Source organism: Myotis yumanensis, unplaced genomic scaffold (assembly GCF_028538775.1).
Source record: "Myotis yumanensis isolate MYYU_CA2020_CCGP unplaced genomic scaffold, mMyoYum1.0.hap1 SCAF_5, whole genome shotgun sequence".
Classification (NCBI taxonomy): domain Eukaryota; kingdom Metazoa; phylum Chordata; class Mammalia; order Chiroptera; family Vespertilionidae; genus Myotis; species Myotis yumanensis.
In genome coordinates, this window is record NW_027223756.1 from 21895542 (window position 1) to 21910895 (window position 15354).

Genomic DNA, 15354 nt, shown 5'->3' on the forward strand with positions numbered 1-15354 from the left:
TCCTCCTCCGCCCTGGCTGCCCCCACAAGAACCAAACTGTGTATCTGAGTCTTAGAATGCCAGGAATGTGCCACAGCCTGATAGGCATGAAGCAGTCTGCAGAGAGGCAGGGAGGAGCTCTGCTTCCAGGCAGAGGCCGGGCAGTGCAAGGACTGCGGGGCCTGAGGGCTGGGCGGCCCCTCCCATCCTCCCTGGGCCTCCTGCTGCAGCCGGGATTTCAAAGGCTGCATTGTGCATTGAGCCGGGGCCTTGGTCCCTCGTGTGCCAGGGAGTAGGCGGGAGGAGGAACACCGTGGGGAGGCTGTGCCCTGGGAGTGCTCTTCTGGCTGGTGTTCCCAGGGTCCTCGGCCCGTGGAGGATGGTGAACACATGGGTGGCTGCTTCTGCATCCCCAGGGAGCGGAGTCTGTCCTGGGGCCCAGGTGAGTTTCCTGGGGGGCCCTGGCCTGTGTCTTGGCTGAGGTGGTTGGTTCAGTGAAAGCTCAGGGGTCTGCTGGGGTGGGGAAGTTGCTCCTCCAAAGTCTGGGAGGTGGTTGTGCTTTCTGGCTCCCTCCTCCCTCCGTCAGTGTTTGTCACTCTGGCTTTGTAAAAGGGCATAAAGCTCGGGAAACATCTACTTTTCCTGAAGAGAGAGGCTGGGAGCTGGCGCTGTGAGGAGCAGTATTGCTCTTGGCTGCCACTCCCAGGGTGTGACTAAGCCCTTCCTTCCTTTCTTCCCAAGATTCCCTAGGTCAGGAAGAAAGCTCCGGCTGCGAGTTCCTCTGGGGTCCACGGGTGGTCATAAACTTGGCCTCCGTCCCTCAAACCCTATTTTCGTCAGGGTTGCTATTACTAAGAAAAACAGGAGTTTCCTGCCTCCTACCTGTTGCAGGGTGATAGACTTTTTTGGTATGTCAAGTTGAAGCCACGGAGAATTATTGCTCTAAGCGAGTGTCAAGCCATTGAGACTTGTCATTGTCTGACCAACATCCCGGGTCTGCCTGGGACGGAGGGCTCCCCCAGGCTCTAGTCAAGGCTAAAATTGGGACAGTCCCAGGCACACCGGGATGGTTGGTCACCCTAATGCAAGTTCCTTGTTTCTCTTCAGAGCAGGACCAAGGTGAGGCCCCGTGGTCTCGAGAATGGCATTTATCTGGATGAGTGGCAGCTTTGGGGTGGGGGTGATTGGATTGGGGGAGAGCTAGGGAGGTGATAGAAGAGCATCACACAAGGAACCATTCCTAACCCTAGCTGGCATATCATCTCTTCCTGGAGCACCACCATGGTTCCTTGGAGCGGGAGCCCAGGAGAACCCCTAGACAAAGCTTTCTACTCTCTGACAGATGACTCCCCCGGGGGTCCCGTTACTTGGGCTGGCCAATGCCAAAGTGAATGGGAAGTAGCCGTATTCTGGAGCCTGAGCACGTTGGCACCCCCAGCAGGGAGAGGCTCCTAGACTAAGGCCACCCCAGATCTATAAATTATAAGTAAACAAACCTCTAAACAATGCCACTGAGGCAGGCATCATCACGGTTAATCACCTGGCCTTTGAGGCCAGAATGCCTGGGTTGCATCTCTGTTCCTTGACTTGTGTTGAGCAGTTTACTTAACCTCTCTGTGTTTCAGTTTCCTCGGTAGATTTTATGATATGACTGTCTTCCTCATATGAGGATTAAGACTACATGTGAAACCACCTGGTACACAGTTGATTAAGCACAATAAATGTCAGCCACATCAATTACAGGTCTATGGCCCCGGCACACCACACTCTCCCTCTAGGCCTCTGTTTGCTCATCTGTAAAATGAGGGAGTTGTGAACTCGCCCTGGGCGGTGTCTCGGGACCTCTGCTCCTGCTCCCTGACCTCAGCTTCTGATGTAGCAACTCTACTTCTGTTTGCTGTCCTGTCCTTCAGCCCCAGATTTCATGTAAGAGAATTCTACAGTTGAAACCCACCAATGAACCACTATTGAGAAAAACAACCTCAAACTTCTTCAACACTCTCATTCAGTTATTTTATTGGTTTACCCGACTTTGCTATTAACATTTGGTTGGCATTCTAGATTCACTTTTTCACCAAGAGTCAGCTTGCTATTTATTTCTATTGAGGCTTTTCATGACACCCTCCCATATTGTTCTCCATACTTCTCAGGGCCCTTTCTTAGGGTGTTGATAGAAGTGCTGTAGGTCTGAGGCCAGTTGACATAAACATCCCCTTCTAGGTGCCCCTATTTATCCTAGAAAAGTGGAACAAAATATGAGACACATCCTGGAGCAACTTAATACAGTGGGGCCTTGACTTACGAGTTTAATTTGTTCTGTGACGGAGCCCGTAACTCAAATTACTCATATGTCAAATCACTGTGACGTTTGCTGCGCCAACTAATGGTGGGGTATCTGAAGCTGGCTTGTAACCCGAATTTTAGCTCACAACTCAACTCAAAGCAAAAAATCGGCTGAGAGACGGCTCGTATCTCGAAAAACTCGTTAGTCGGGACACTCGTAAGTCAAGGCCCCACTGTAATTGTGTGACTTTGGGCAAGTCTCTTATATTCTTTGAACCTGTCAAATGATCGTATACAACAAGAGGCTTTGGGTAGAAATAAAAGATAAACATTTATTCAAGGGTCTTGAGGTTTGCAAACTGAAAACACAACTAAGCAATACCCAGAGTGGTGTGCAGAAGGAAGAAAAACCAAGGATTCTTACAGTGAGGAGTACATTCTTGAGAAGAATCAGTCCTATATTCTTAGACTCTGCATGGGTCCAAGATGCTAATCCCCTAGAGGACTGGTGGTCTGGATAATGGATCTCAGGTGGTATGAACACTCTGTCCTTGCCCTTTAAGGGGTAATCAGAGGGTTATCTGGAGGTTTGATGGATATCATGTATTGACCCAAGACTGGAAAGTTCAAAGGTGTAGGTTCCCAGGCTCATTAAAACAAGAATAGAACTGTTTCCTCATACCTCAACCTACTTGCTTTTAGTTATTTTGCAACTTGACTCTAGTGACTTCATTTTATTTCTGCTTTCTATTCATCAAACCTTAGTTTTCCTGTCTGTAAACTGGATCTAATGGTAGTATCTAGTTCATGGAGCATTTGTGAGGGTTAAATCAGATCATTCATCTCATGGATTTAGCACAGGGTCTGGCTTCTGAAAACCCCTCAGTAATTGTGGGCTGTTTTATTGTTAGCAAGTAGGGACCACTCCAGTGTTCCTTCTTCCTAATTCCTGACTCCATAGGACTAGGAGTCTATGCTCGTAATTCTTTGGCTGCTCCTGCCATTGTGTCTGTGTAAGTGGGAGTAAACAGTGAGGATCAACAGTCCTCAGGGGTAAGGGAGGCAGCAAAGGAGAAGGTTCTTGATAGAACTGAGCCCTGGCTGGCTGCCCAGCTGACTTGCTGCTGTGTGACACAATGACTGATGTTGGTTCTGACAACCCCAGGCATGCTGCGTTCTCACACGTGCATGCTGCCTGCAGCATTAGTTCCCTGTGATGTCTCTCATTTGCTCACATAAATCTCCTGACTGCAGGTGGTGAGAGGGTGAGTTACTGGTCAATTGCCATCATCGCTGACTTCCAGGACCCTTAAATGTTCTTGCCATTGTTTAATAAACGACAGTTGCTCACGTAGGAGTACAGAGCAGGCCACATCGAAGTTTGTCCGTTTAAAAGCTCCTAGCACTTTCTCCTTATTTTCAACACATTCTTGAAGAAATTTGGCAGACTTACACCCTTAAACAGTTGCTGTGGGAGAGATATATTTGCCTACATTGATCCTGTTTGTAACTTCCCTTTCAACCTTTTTGGTAAATACTAATCATCAGTGTAATAATAGGAGATTGAAGGAGAATGCCAGGGTAAGATAGGAGAAATGGGAGTGGATTCTCATTTCCAGCAAGTTTCTGTGAGTTAGACATTTCCCGGATTAGAGACTTTAAACCTCAGATTTCTGAGGTCAGGTTCATGTAGTGGAAACAGCAAGATCTGCACCCAGTGATCTGTGTGGTGCCCGACTCTGCCACAGTTCTCTGTCATTCAGAGACTATATGGATGGCAAATGAGCACATGAAAAAAGTGCTCAGCATCATTAGTTATTAGGGAAATGCAAACTGAAATAATGAGATAAAATTGCGCATCTATAGAATGGCTGAAATGAAAACGAGCAACACAGTCAAGTATTGGTGAGGATGTGGAGCAACTGGAGCTCTCACACATTGCTAAGGGGAAGCAAAATGCTACAGCCACTTTGGAGAGTAGTTTGATAGTGTTTAAATAAATCTCAGAGTTTTCTGAATTAAGTGTTAGTAACTTTATCTAGCCAGTATTAATAATAAAGAAACTAACTTCCAGAAAGTAATTTATTGATTCATAAATGAAAAGTCCGGAGGTTATTTGTTTCAGGTATGGCTTCATCAAGATGTCCAAAAATGTTATCAGGAAGTTATCTTTCCTCAGCTCTATTTGTACTAGGTTGGTCTCATCCTCAGGCAGGCTTTCTCTCTGTGGTGGGACCTACAGCTCCACACTGTCACATTCACAGCTTCAAGTTCAGTGGAAAGAAATCTTCTCTTCCCTAAGTGTGCTGGTGAGTGTCGTACGACCAATTTTCATTGGCTTAACTTTGGCTGCATGGCTACGGCAGAGCATACTCGATTCACTTATGCTGAGCCCTGTGACCACGTTTGGAGTTAGGGATGAAGGGAGGCAGGCTCATCTGAGCCACAGAGACTGGGTTCTCCTAGGTCACATGGCTAAGCTAATGAAGAAGCCAGGCTTTGAGTCCAGGACTGTCTGATTGCAGAGTCTTTGTTCCCAGACACTGCTTCACCTGCCTCTAGTGTTAGAAGACAATACAGAATATTTGGAAAGTAGGCAGAAGCATAGGAAAGATAATTTAAAATAACTCAGCAATAGCCACCATGGACCTTTTGGGTTATTTCCTTTCAGTCATTAAAATACCATATGTTTTCCCTAAAGTACTTTATTCTACATAATAGTTTTTTGTTGCCTTCAATAGCGTCCGGTTCTTTCACAAGGCACAGCTCAGATCTTGAAATTCCTTCATGTCGAATTTTATTTAATTCCATATATGAAAAAGCTTTATAACTGTAAATCCTGTGCAACTATTAACTGCTCTTCCTATTATAAAACTCACTCTCATGTCCCAGATTCCTTATTGTTTCTCAAGGAGCTGGCCTCTGGCTCACGTGTCCCAAAGCATCCGGTGAGCTGGCTGCCTCTATGCACACTGGTGGTCCATGAGGTCCAAAAGGTTGGAGACCGCTGCTCTAGGGGACATCGGAAATCCCCGACGTTTAATTAAAAACACACATCCCAGTCTACCCCTAGATATTCTGAGGTAGAGTAGGTAGAGACGGGCGCCAGGAATTTTTTTAAATTTGTCCTTTTATTAAAATTTACCATTTATACAAAATTGTGCATAAAGTTAGATGTGTACATCTTGTTGAATTTCCACAAGGTGAATATGTCCATCTGTGCTGCTTTCTGTGGCAGTAACTCATTTATTCCCATTGCTGCATGGTATTTAATTGCACATGCTGTCCATTCTATTGTAAATGGACATCTGTATTGTTGCCAGGGTTTGGTTCTTATTGATACTGCTGCTCTGAATATTTTAGTAGGTGTATTTTGGTGAACATATGTGTGTACTATTTTGAGTATATATCTACTCAAAATTGGAATTGCTGAATCTTATGCATGTGTATAAATGGATATGCTCAGCTTGAATTGAAACTCTCAAACAGTTTTCCAAAATGAAAATTTTCAAAACTTATTCTTACACACTTGCCATAAATGGGGTTTTAGTTTATGAGTATCCTTACAAACATTTGGCTTTATCTGTCTTTTTCATTTTAGCTGGCCTATGTGAAGGTACTTCATTGTGATTTTAGTTTTCATGTCCCTGATGAGCTTGAAAAGGTTTTTATAAATGTATTGGCCATTCGGATATTGTTTTTGATAAAATGCCTATCCAAGCTTGTTGCCCATTTTTCTAGAAGGCTGCCTACCTATTAAAGATATATTAGCATTCTTTGTATATTCTGGATTCTAGCTCTTTGATAAATATATATATTGTCTATATTTTCTTCTACCCTGTCACTTATCTATTACTCTCTTAATTGCATCTCTTGATTAACAGAAGTTTCTAATTTAAATGTATTCCAATTTATTCATTATTTCTCTTTTTTAAATATATTTTTATCGATTTCAGAGAGGAAGGGAGAGGGAGAGAAAGATGGAAACATCAATGATGAGAGAGAATCATTGTTTGACTGCCTCCTGCATGCCCCACACTGGCGATGGAGCCCACAACCTGGGCATGTACCCTGACTGGGAATCGAACCGTGACCTCCTAGTTCATAGGTCGATGCTCATCCACTGAGCCATGCTGGCCGGGCTATCCATTATTTCTTTTGTGAGTAGTGCTTTTCCATCCTATTTATAAAATCAATGGCTACTCCAAGTCATACAGATATTCTTCTATATTTTTCTACAAGTTTTCTGTACAGGTATCTTTTACACAACAAGCATGTTGTGTGAAATTCTGCAATTTTCTTCTCTAAACCTCACACATCTTTAAGAGCTATGCACCCACCCTCCACCCCTGTCCCCCAAACCAGGGCCACCATCCTGGCCTTCCTTCTTCTTTTTTTTTTTTTTGGATTTTTAATGACAGAAACAAAATATATATCTAAAACCACAGCTTCTGGAAGAACCATTTGTTCTTGCTGGTCTTGTATCTCTCTTCAAACTTGACTTTGGCCTCCCGCCGGGCCTTGCGTTTTAGAGCGGGGTCTCTGAAAACATCCTTGTTGCCAAGAGTTTTGTCCAAGGGGATATCCACAGAGTACCTTGTGGGCATGAGGTGATTGTAGTTATAAACTTTCACAAAAGACTTGATCTTTGACCTCTTGGCAATTTTCTTCTTGCCCATGGCAGCTGTCACTTTTTGGGGGTAGCGGTCAATTCCAGCCACCAGAGCATGGCTTAGGGGCCGTCCAAGGTGCCATCATCAATGTTCTTCACGATGACGGCTTTGCATCTGGAGTAGCATCCGGCCAGGACCAGCACCACCTTCCCGGGTTTATAAACTTGCCCATTTCGAACGCAGCCACTCGGGCCTAGAGCAGAAAGGAAAGAACCGCACTTCCGCTAACCTTTCACCCCAGAGGTGGTGATCTCACCTTGGCCTTCCTTCTTCAAGGTGGACTCATTCATGAGTCCTCATTGTCCTATAACAGGGATACACTCTCAGGGCTTGCTGAGGCTGGGGGCAAATGAGTGAGCTGTCAGTGTGGGGGATGTGTGGCCGGAGAACAAATGCCCTGTCAAGCGTCAGCAACCACAGCCTCGGCTGACTGTTGCCACTGAGAGTGAGGGCCTTGGGCTGTAGATCTTCCAGTTCTCAAAGCAAAGCCAAGCATCCGAGTTATGCAAAATATCCCAATTTCTAAATGATGCCAAGCAATTCAAACTTTAAAATTCACTGTGTGGGGAAAAAAATAGAAAAAGAAGAAATATTTGTGGGTTTTCTGTGGCCTGTGGCTTCTGGTCTACCAGTCTCCAAACTTTGTCCTAGAGTAGTGAAGCAGGCTGCCACTCCGAGTGTGACCCTGGGACCAGCAGGAGCATCACCTGGGACCATGGGAGAAATGCAGACCCTCAGGCTTTCAACTCCAGAAGCAGCATCTGCCTTTTATCAATATCCCCAGGTGATTCACATGCACATGAAAGTTTGAGGACCTCCGATGTAGACATGTGGTTCTTAACACTGACTCAAATTAGAAGCATTTGGGGAACTTAAAAAAATACCTGTGGCTGGGCTAACTGCAGACCACAGAAATCAGCATTTATGGAGATGAGGGTAGGCACTGGTGTTTTAAAAATTCAAACTGGGTGCTTCACATAGGCAGCCAGTGTCGAGAAGCACTGATTTAGGTCAGTCCCTCATATATGGTGGGAAAAGCGAAATCTCAAAAAACGGACACGTGGAATGTCTTGCCCAAGGTCACCTAACTGATGTATGGGAGGATCTGATGGTGCCGGACCTCATGTCTCATGATTCCCAAGCCATTGTCCTTTTGCTACAGTTACTTTTGGCTCCTGGGGGCAGAACTATGAAATGATCCTGTTCAACTAGAGCTCATTATCGCCAGCTTTCCAGCTAAGCTGCTTAGCTTTTGGCACTGAACCCTACCGAGATTTACCGGATGAAGGGCTGTGAGCTTATGGGCCCCTCCTTCTGCCAGTTTAAGCCAAAATCCACTTCATTCTCCCTGTTCACCACCAAAAGAGGATGGACTGTTTTCTATACAAAGAAATGGAAGTCCTCCACTTGGATCTCAAAACCCGCTCCACAGGCACAGAAGGAGGCACAGACTCCAGGCAGCAAGATGAGGATTTGGGTTCGGCGTGAACCGGCTGTGACCTTATGGAGCATGGTTTCACTATCATTTATCATGCTTGTGCTGCATCACCAGCAGCAAAGGTCTAGAGCAGGGGTGGGCAACCTTTTTGTGAGTGCATGCCAAAACCAGCAAAATCTCTGACTCAGAATTCTGCGTGCCAACCCTAATTTTTTGAGAACATGTTACACCTACTTGATATCTCTTAAGGTGTACATATGTGAAGAACCTTGAAGAAATAATAAAATTCATTCGAGCGACAAAAACACAGTATATGATGATGAAAAATACATTTATGTTTTAATGTATACATGTTATGTAAAACTATTTATTTATCTAAGATGCACCTACACTGAATTTATCTGAAAAATAAAAAAGTCAATATTAAGAAAAAAAATTGTAAATGGAAGATTATAAGAGAGGGTTTCGAGTGCCAGCAAAAGTTACTGGCGTGCCATGTTTGGCACCTGTGCCAGGGGTTGCCCACCCCTGGTCTAGAGTGAACACTGCTTGACTTTGACCCATCACCATTGTGCAAGTGAAGAAATGGGGGAATTAAATGAGTGACTAGAACAGTGATTGCCAAGATTGCTAACCCCTCTTTTCAGGGCCAGGTAATATATGATTCAGACCCCATGCTCTAGTCCTTGAGCAATGTCATGGTCAAAAGAACAGAGTAACCAAAAGTAATGTATTCTTTTGTATTTGGGGGATGCCATAAAGGAGACCCACTTTCCATAGCCATACTTGTGAAATTCCCCTGTTCTTTTTTTTTTTTTTTTTTTTTTACATATACAAGATATCCCCAAAAATGTACACACACTTTAACAGCTGATAGCTCAATTGATGTTTCTTTCTTTTCAAATTTAACCCATTGGAATTAATAATTATTCAAAACGTGTATACATTTTTTTTGGCACACCCTGTATATATCTACTGTCTCATGCTTTTTAGCCACACTCTCTTCTCTTTTCAACTCTCTGCCATCAAAATAGCCTTCTCCCTAACCCTGGCCTGTGTCACAATCTTCTTTTTTATCCTTTTCACTCCAATTCTATAGCTGCAAAGACAAACATTTGGAGAGCTGGGGATGAGAGACGTCCCATACAGGACTCTATTTAGTGGGCAGACAGAAGGACAGTCTGGGGACATTCATATGTTTCAGGATTATTACAACCATGCCCCAGCCATCTCCCCAACAGTGCCACTCTCCCTTGTTCTGCTCCAGCACTTCTGTTGTCCTTAAACAACGCTATAGTCAGATCTATGATGACCTTGTTGACCCAACATATATTCCGCACGTTCAGTGCACCATGCCAAGAGACTCAGTCTGGCCCGTGGGTGGAAATCTGTTTCTATTTTAATAAAACGGGGAAACTGTGACTGTTGCATGATTGAGATGGCATGTGTGACAGTTTTCCTGGAGAAAAAGCTCTCAGTCCTTGTTTATACCTTGCTTACACTTTCACGATGATCTTTCATTTGATCTCTTCCAGGTAAAGAAACTCTTTCCAAGGATCCAGCCATATCGAGTGAGTTTAGATCCTCACCTGAAGATAAGGAAAGATGTTTCCTGTTACAGAACATGACTCCAGGTATCCACACCCCAAAGACAAACGCTATTAAAAACAAACAAACGTTTTCCATGTAGAATACTGCAGCAACCTCCTGGCCGCTCCCATCTGCAGGCTCCCTTCCCCTTATCCTTGCTAGGACCACCACAAAATGCATGACCTTGACTATGACATTGCCTTGCTTACCAGTCTTCCAATGCTCTCCATTGTCAAGATTAAGTTAAACCTCCTCAGGCTGATACTCAAAGCTCTTCACAATCTGGCATATATTAGGAGCTCCATTCATACTTCTTGTACTAACAAGTTAATTTGGTTAAATTTTAAAATCAGGGGTAATTTTTCCTAAATAATTATGTATTCTACATGGTATCTAAAGGAATTACTTGTACATAGCTGGTGCTCAGAAAATGTCTGGTAAATAAATACAGCAATAATTGAATGCATAGCGGTCACATTTATATTCTATATACTACCTGACACCACCTTCTACATTGTAGGTTCTCAATAAATATTTGTTAACGTAATGAATAAGTGAATAAAGGGTTGAATGTGTGAGGTGATTGACTGATCAGAAGGGCATCTGTATGAATTGTTCAGAAGCAGAAAAAGATTTTGAAATTAATGTGAGAAAAATCTTATTCTCAATGCATGCCTCTCTCAAGGGTCCCCTTAAGAGACCTCAGGGAAGCTGGCAAAGGGAGAGCTGTCATCAGAGAGCTACTCCTGGGCCGACCCTAGTACCCGAGACCCTGAGGATAAACCTGTAGGAGACTCGGTTTCTGTCCTGTAGTAAAAGGGGCCACTTTTGAGGGCAAACCTTGTGCCAAGCGTGTGCTGAGTGATCCTCGTATGTTCTGCCCATCCTGCCTCGCTCACCTCGGGGAGGTGGCACCACACTCCCCATTCTGACGGTGGCAAACGGAGTCTCAGAGAGGGAGGCGACTTCCCCACTGCCACAGCTAGTAGGTGATGAGAAAGGCATTCAAACCCGGTCCTTTTTCACAACCACACGCTCCATGGCACCTCCAATCATGCATTTCTCTCCAGCAGACAACAGGTTTGTGGAAAAGGTTTACGTTATGAATGTTCTGAAGGACATCAGTCATGTAAATCGATATTGTGTAAGTGTCTTACCAGGTTTGTTCTTTTCCTAGTTCCAAATTCTGTCAAACTGCTTGGTTGGCAATAAGCAAAACCTTACCCTTCGCTTCCTTCTTTTGTGTCAATCTGCTCGTCTGCCTGTCAGCTGCGTCCCCGCCAAAAGCTGCATCCCCGTCTGCCGTTTCATGAGCACAGTGGAGTCAGCATTTGCCTTATCTGTGCCCAAAGGCCAAGGCCAATGAACAAGGGGTATGTGTAGGTGAAACTTAGTCAACCGAGGCTGAACTTGTTCCTTTTTCAGTGTTTTCTGCCAGGGCGCTGCTTCCAGGAAGGTCACGGGGAGAGAAGGGGGACCCAGCTCCCGCTGCCAACCTCTCCTTTATAAGGAAGAGTTGCAGACAGAATCAATCAGATACATGATTATGATGAAAAGGCCAGACGGAAATATGACAAAATGCACTTCGCCGTGAACTAGAGTGGACTTGACTTCGCCCCTGTCTGGTGGTGCAGAGGGCACTGCGGGATCCCGCAGTGGGCCCAGAGGCTCCGCTCCGAGTATTAGCTCTCACTGGCTGAGATCTCAAAAGCAGTTTGCTTATTTACATCCTGGTCTTTTGAGTGTCATATCCAGGGATGCATGGGCATGCGTCCAAGGGGATTTATATAGAGGGGGGCTGTCAGTCACCAGGGGCCATTACCAGAGAGATTCCAGAGGGGAGTTTGGATTAGGTTTTGCAAGAACAGAACAGACAAGTTTGGTGAAAAGGAATCAGAGGCTCAGAGTCAAGGTTAAATATAGGTGTGATAGATGAGGGCAGTGAGAACAGTGATTGCTGGAGTACTGGGGTGGGCGTGGGGATTTGCGAGGGGCAACAGCTAATGCTTAATGTGTTTAGTGAACATTTAGAATGTACCAGGCACCAGACAAAGCCTCTATGTGCATTATCTTGTTTAGTAAGCCTCTGCAAACTCCTGTGGGACAGGTACTCTAACAGCCATTTTGCTAATGAGACAAGTCAAGCATAGGGAAGTAATTAACTGCTCAGGTGATGCAGTTAGTAAGGGCAGAGCCATGCCTTGAGCCCAGGTCTGTGTGACTCCTCCCCCCGGACATCCCCTCCTCCTAGAGATCCGTGTGCAGAGGGGCTGCCCGTCGGAGGGTGGACCTGGATTGCCGACGATGCAGGGCTTGGATGAGATTAGAACACAGGCCAGGGAGGAACGGGAGGCAACAATCATCCAACTGAAGTTCACGCAATGCCAGGTCAGTTGCGCACGTCATGTTGGAGCTGGTCTACAGCCACAGCACATTCAGGACTTCTGGGTCAAAGACAGGCCTCTCCACGGTTGGGGCCCAGGACTGCCCTGTGGACCCAGGCCTGTGTGATAGGGGCCATCTCTAACATGCTAGGGAATTGCCGAGGTCCTGGCAAGTTTGGGCTGGAAGGGAGACTTCTGTGATTATCCATTCCAGCACCTTCTGGGTTATTGTGTTTGATGATTAGTAATGGCCTTGCTACTGATTCTCTAAAGAAGACACCTGGCAAAGTGCAGTTCTGAGATGAGCCTCCTGAGTGTGGCCTTTCCCGACAACGCTGCCCAAAGGCACACCCCACCTCCAAGTGCCCCAACAGGGTCCATGCCACTAGGTTTCCCTCTGTGTCCAGCACTTAAGATAGCGTCTGCTCGTAGTATTCAATGTGCCATTTGAGAAATTAAAGATAGATTATAATAATTAACCAATTACCCCAAAACATTAACGAATGCTTAACAGAAAGAGACAGGTTAGAGACAACGTACTAATATGTGTGTATGTAAAATGCTTAAAGTATATCATATCTATTATAATCCATAAATGTGACATATGAATGCATTTTCCTAAATACACAAATAGTTAGAAACTTTCACAGGTTATCTGCAGGAGGAAGTATATGTCCTCGCTGGTTCTCCAGCGAATGCTTGATGTGCTTGGTGAACGTTCAGCGACAGCTTTGGCACTGTCACCTCAGTTCCAGGCAGCGTAGGAATAACCTGGCTCACAGCAGAAATAACCCACCCAAGTGCACCAAATCCTGGGATTCCCGGGCATCTGGACCTCAGCATTTCTTTCTGGGGGACAGTTTCAAGGAGGTGCTCCGAGCATCATTAGGATCACCCGTAACCTCTAAGTAATGAGGGCAGCCCTGTAGGGTTTAGATGTGGAAAACACTGGTGCTTATCTAGTTCTTTCCTCCTGTTGCATTCCCGACCTCATCCATCTCCCTGTTCTCTTTCAGACCTGACACTCTCCTTCAGTGTGAAGAGCCGCTCCAGGAGGTGTGTAAATGGCCCCCTGCAGGAAGCAGCCAGGAGGCGGCTCTGGGCGCTGGAGAACGAGGACCAGGAGGTGCGTGCTCTGTTTAAGGTGAGCTTGGGCAGAGCATAGGAACTCCCAGCCTGTGCATCCTCTGCTATAGGCTCCCAGCACCCAAGACAGCACTGGGATTAAGTGGGCTCTTGAGAAAACATCTGGCTGAACAAATGAGGGACACATTCTCTGCTCAGCAGGAGGGCAGGAACTCTGATTGGGGGAGCCCCTGGTGTTGCAGAGCCAGAGAAAACTCCCTTTCAAATCTGCCATCCTTAGCTGTGTGATGATCCCAAGTTGTGTAACCTCTGTAGGATGGGAATCACTATCCCTACCTTACTAAGTATACTTAAAAGAAAATTGGTGAACTTGAATTTTATTATTTTTATTGTGCTAATATATATAAAACATACATTTCATTGAATTTAATCATTTGAGGTGTACAGTTCGGTGACATTAAGCACATTCACATTGCTGTGCTACCCTCTCCACTGTCATTCCAGAACGTTTTCATCATCGCAAACTGAAAGTGTACCCGCTAAGCAATAACTGCCCTTCATCCCCTTTCTCAGCCACTGCTAACTAACCACTAAGTATCCATTTGTTTAAAGTACCAAAATTGCCAATCAAAAATTAGTAACTATAAATATTAGAATGTTGAGAAGGAAAAGGCAATAAGGTAAGTAAACCGATTTCTGATCTTTCATAGAGGAGTATGACCCAATTGCTTGCAGTTCAGGAGGCATTTACTGGGAGAGCTAAAGTCAAAATTGGTTAAAAGTTGCCCCGACCTGCAGGGCACGCATCGTGGGTACTCCACACCAAATCCTGCAAAGGAATGAGAGGATAGGAGACGCGAAGAAATGGAGGCAAGACAGAGTTCTGATCAAGCCTCAATTTTATTTTTACAGCGGGTAGTATTTATGTTGCTCTAGAGGAGAGGGGTGGGCATAGGAGGTCCATGGGATTAGCCTATCATTAAGGATGTAACAAAAGCTCTGGAATGTTGCAGCTATGCGGCTTATCAGCGGAGATGTAGCAGGTTTGTGCTTAGGGTGAGGGTATGTTATCTTTTAACTCCAGGCCAAACCGGGAGTTGGCTTGGAGGAGCCATAAACCTATTATGCTGTAAACTGGAGATGTATATGTGATTTATAATGGCTCCCAACAAAAAGTTGTTGCAGTAGAGGTGGGGGAAGGAAAACAATACTTGACACAATAAACTTATGTTCTAGTTATTTTTACAGGCTCCGCATTCATCTGATACATATTTAAAAGAGAAGCGTGCTTTATTACTCTGTCATGTAACCAATGATCACATCTGTGTTTTGGGGAGGAGTGAATGAGACAGTTCTGCAGAGAGCTGGGCATTGCGCTGGGGGGGTTGGGTGGGGGACGCTAAGTGCTCCATGCCTAGTAAATCACATAAACAATAGGGTGGTTTTGGTTTTAAATTTTCAGAATTCAGGAACCATAGAGTTTCTTTCTTTTTAAAAAAATATGGAACGCTTTACGAATTTGCATGTCATCCTTGCACAGGGGCCATGCTAATCTTCTCCGTGTCGTTCCAATGTTAGTATATGTGCTGCCCAAGCGAGCAGTGTCTTTTAACCTAGGTCGCTTTGGGCACGGGCAAGAGCTGGGTTTGGCTGAATGAGCGGGTCTGTGGGCTGAGGCTCCAGCAGGGCCAGCTTTCGGGGAAAGCTGAGGCCTGGCGTCACCTGGATCTAGGCAGGGTGCCACAGTGCACTCGCAGGTGACCTTGGGCGACCTGCTTAACCTGTCTCCCCGGCCTCCTTGACTGTAAGACAGATAATCCCATTTTCCATTTAACCTGAAATGGCCTTTGATTATAAAACGCACCATTATTTTGTTTACCTCTAAGGATGAAAATAAATGCTGCCCATTAAGTATGATGTC

At 45.2% G+C, this 15354-nt stretch overlaps 1 protein-coding gene, 1 non-coding gene and 1 pseudogene across 4 annotated transcripts in view; 1 reads left to right on the forward strand and 2 right to left on the reverse strand.

The window, feature by feature from the left end:
- The first annotated feature begins 271 nt into the window (after nt 1–271).
- The window catches only part of SH3TC2 (SH3 domain and tetratricopeptide repeats 2), a 51752-nt gene continuing 36669 nt past the window's right edge, over nt 272–15354 (forward strand). For all 3 annotated transcript variants that reach the window (XM_070417116.1, XM_070417113.1, XM_070417115.1), the window contains exons 1-3: nt 272–421; nt 9909–10007; nt 13364–13491. In XM_070417116.1, coding sequence (XP_070273217.1) covers nt 370–421; nt 9909–10007; nt 13364–13491 — 279 coding nt within the window. In that variant the 5' untranslated portion in view covers nt 272–369. The remainder of the gene's footprint in view (nt 422–9908; nt 10008–13363; nt 13492–15354) is intronic.
- On the reverse strand, nt 6660–8468 carry LOC139010045 (large ribosomal subunit protein eL27-like; annotated as a pseudogene).
- Nucleotides 14929–15035, reverse strand: LOC139011819 (U6 spliceosomal RNA). Its single transcript, XR_011471652.1, has one exon. It is a non-coding gene; the product is annotated as a U6 spliceosomal RNA (small nuclear RNA).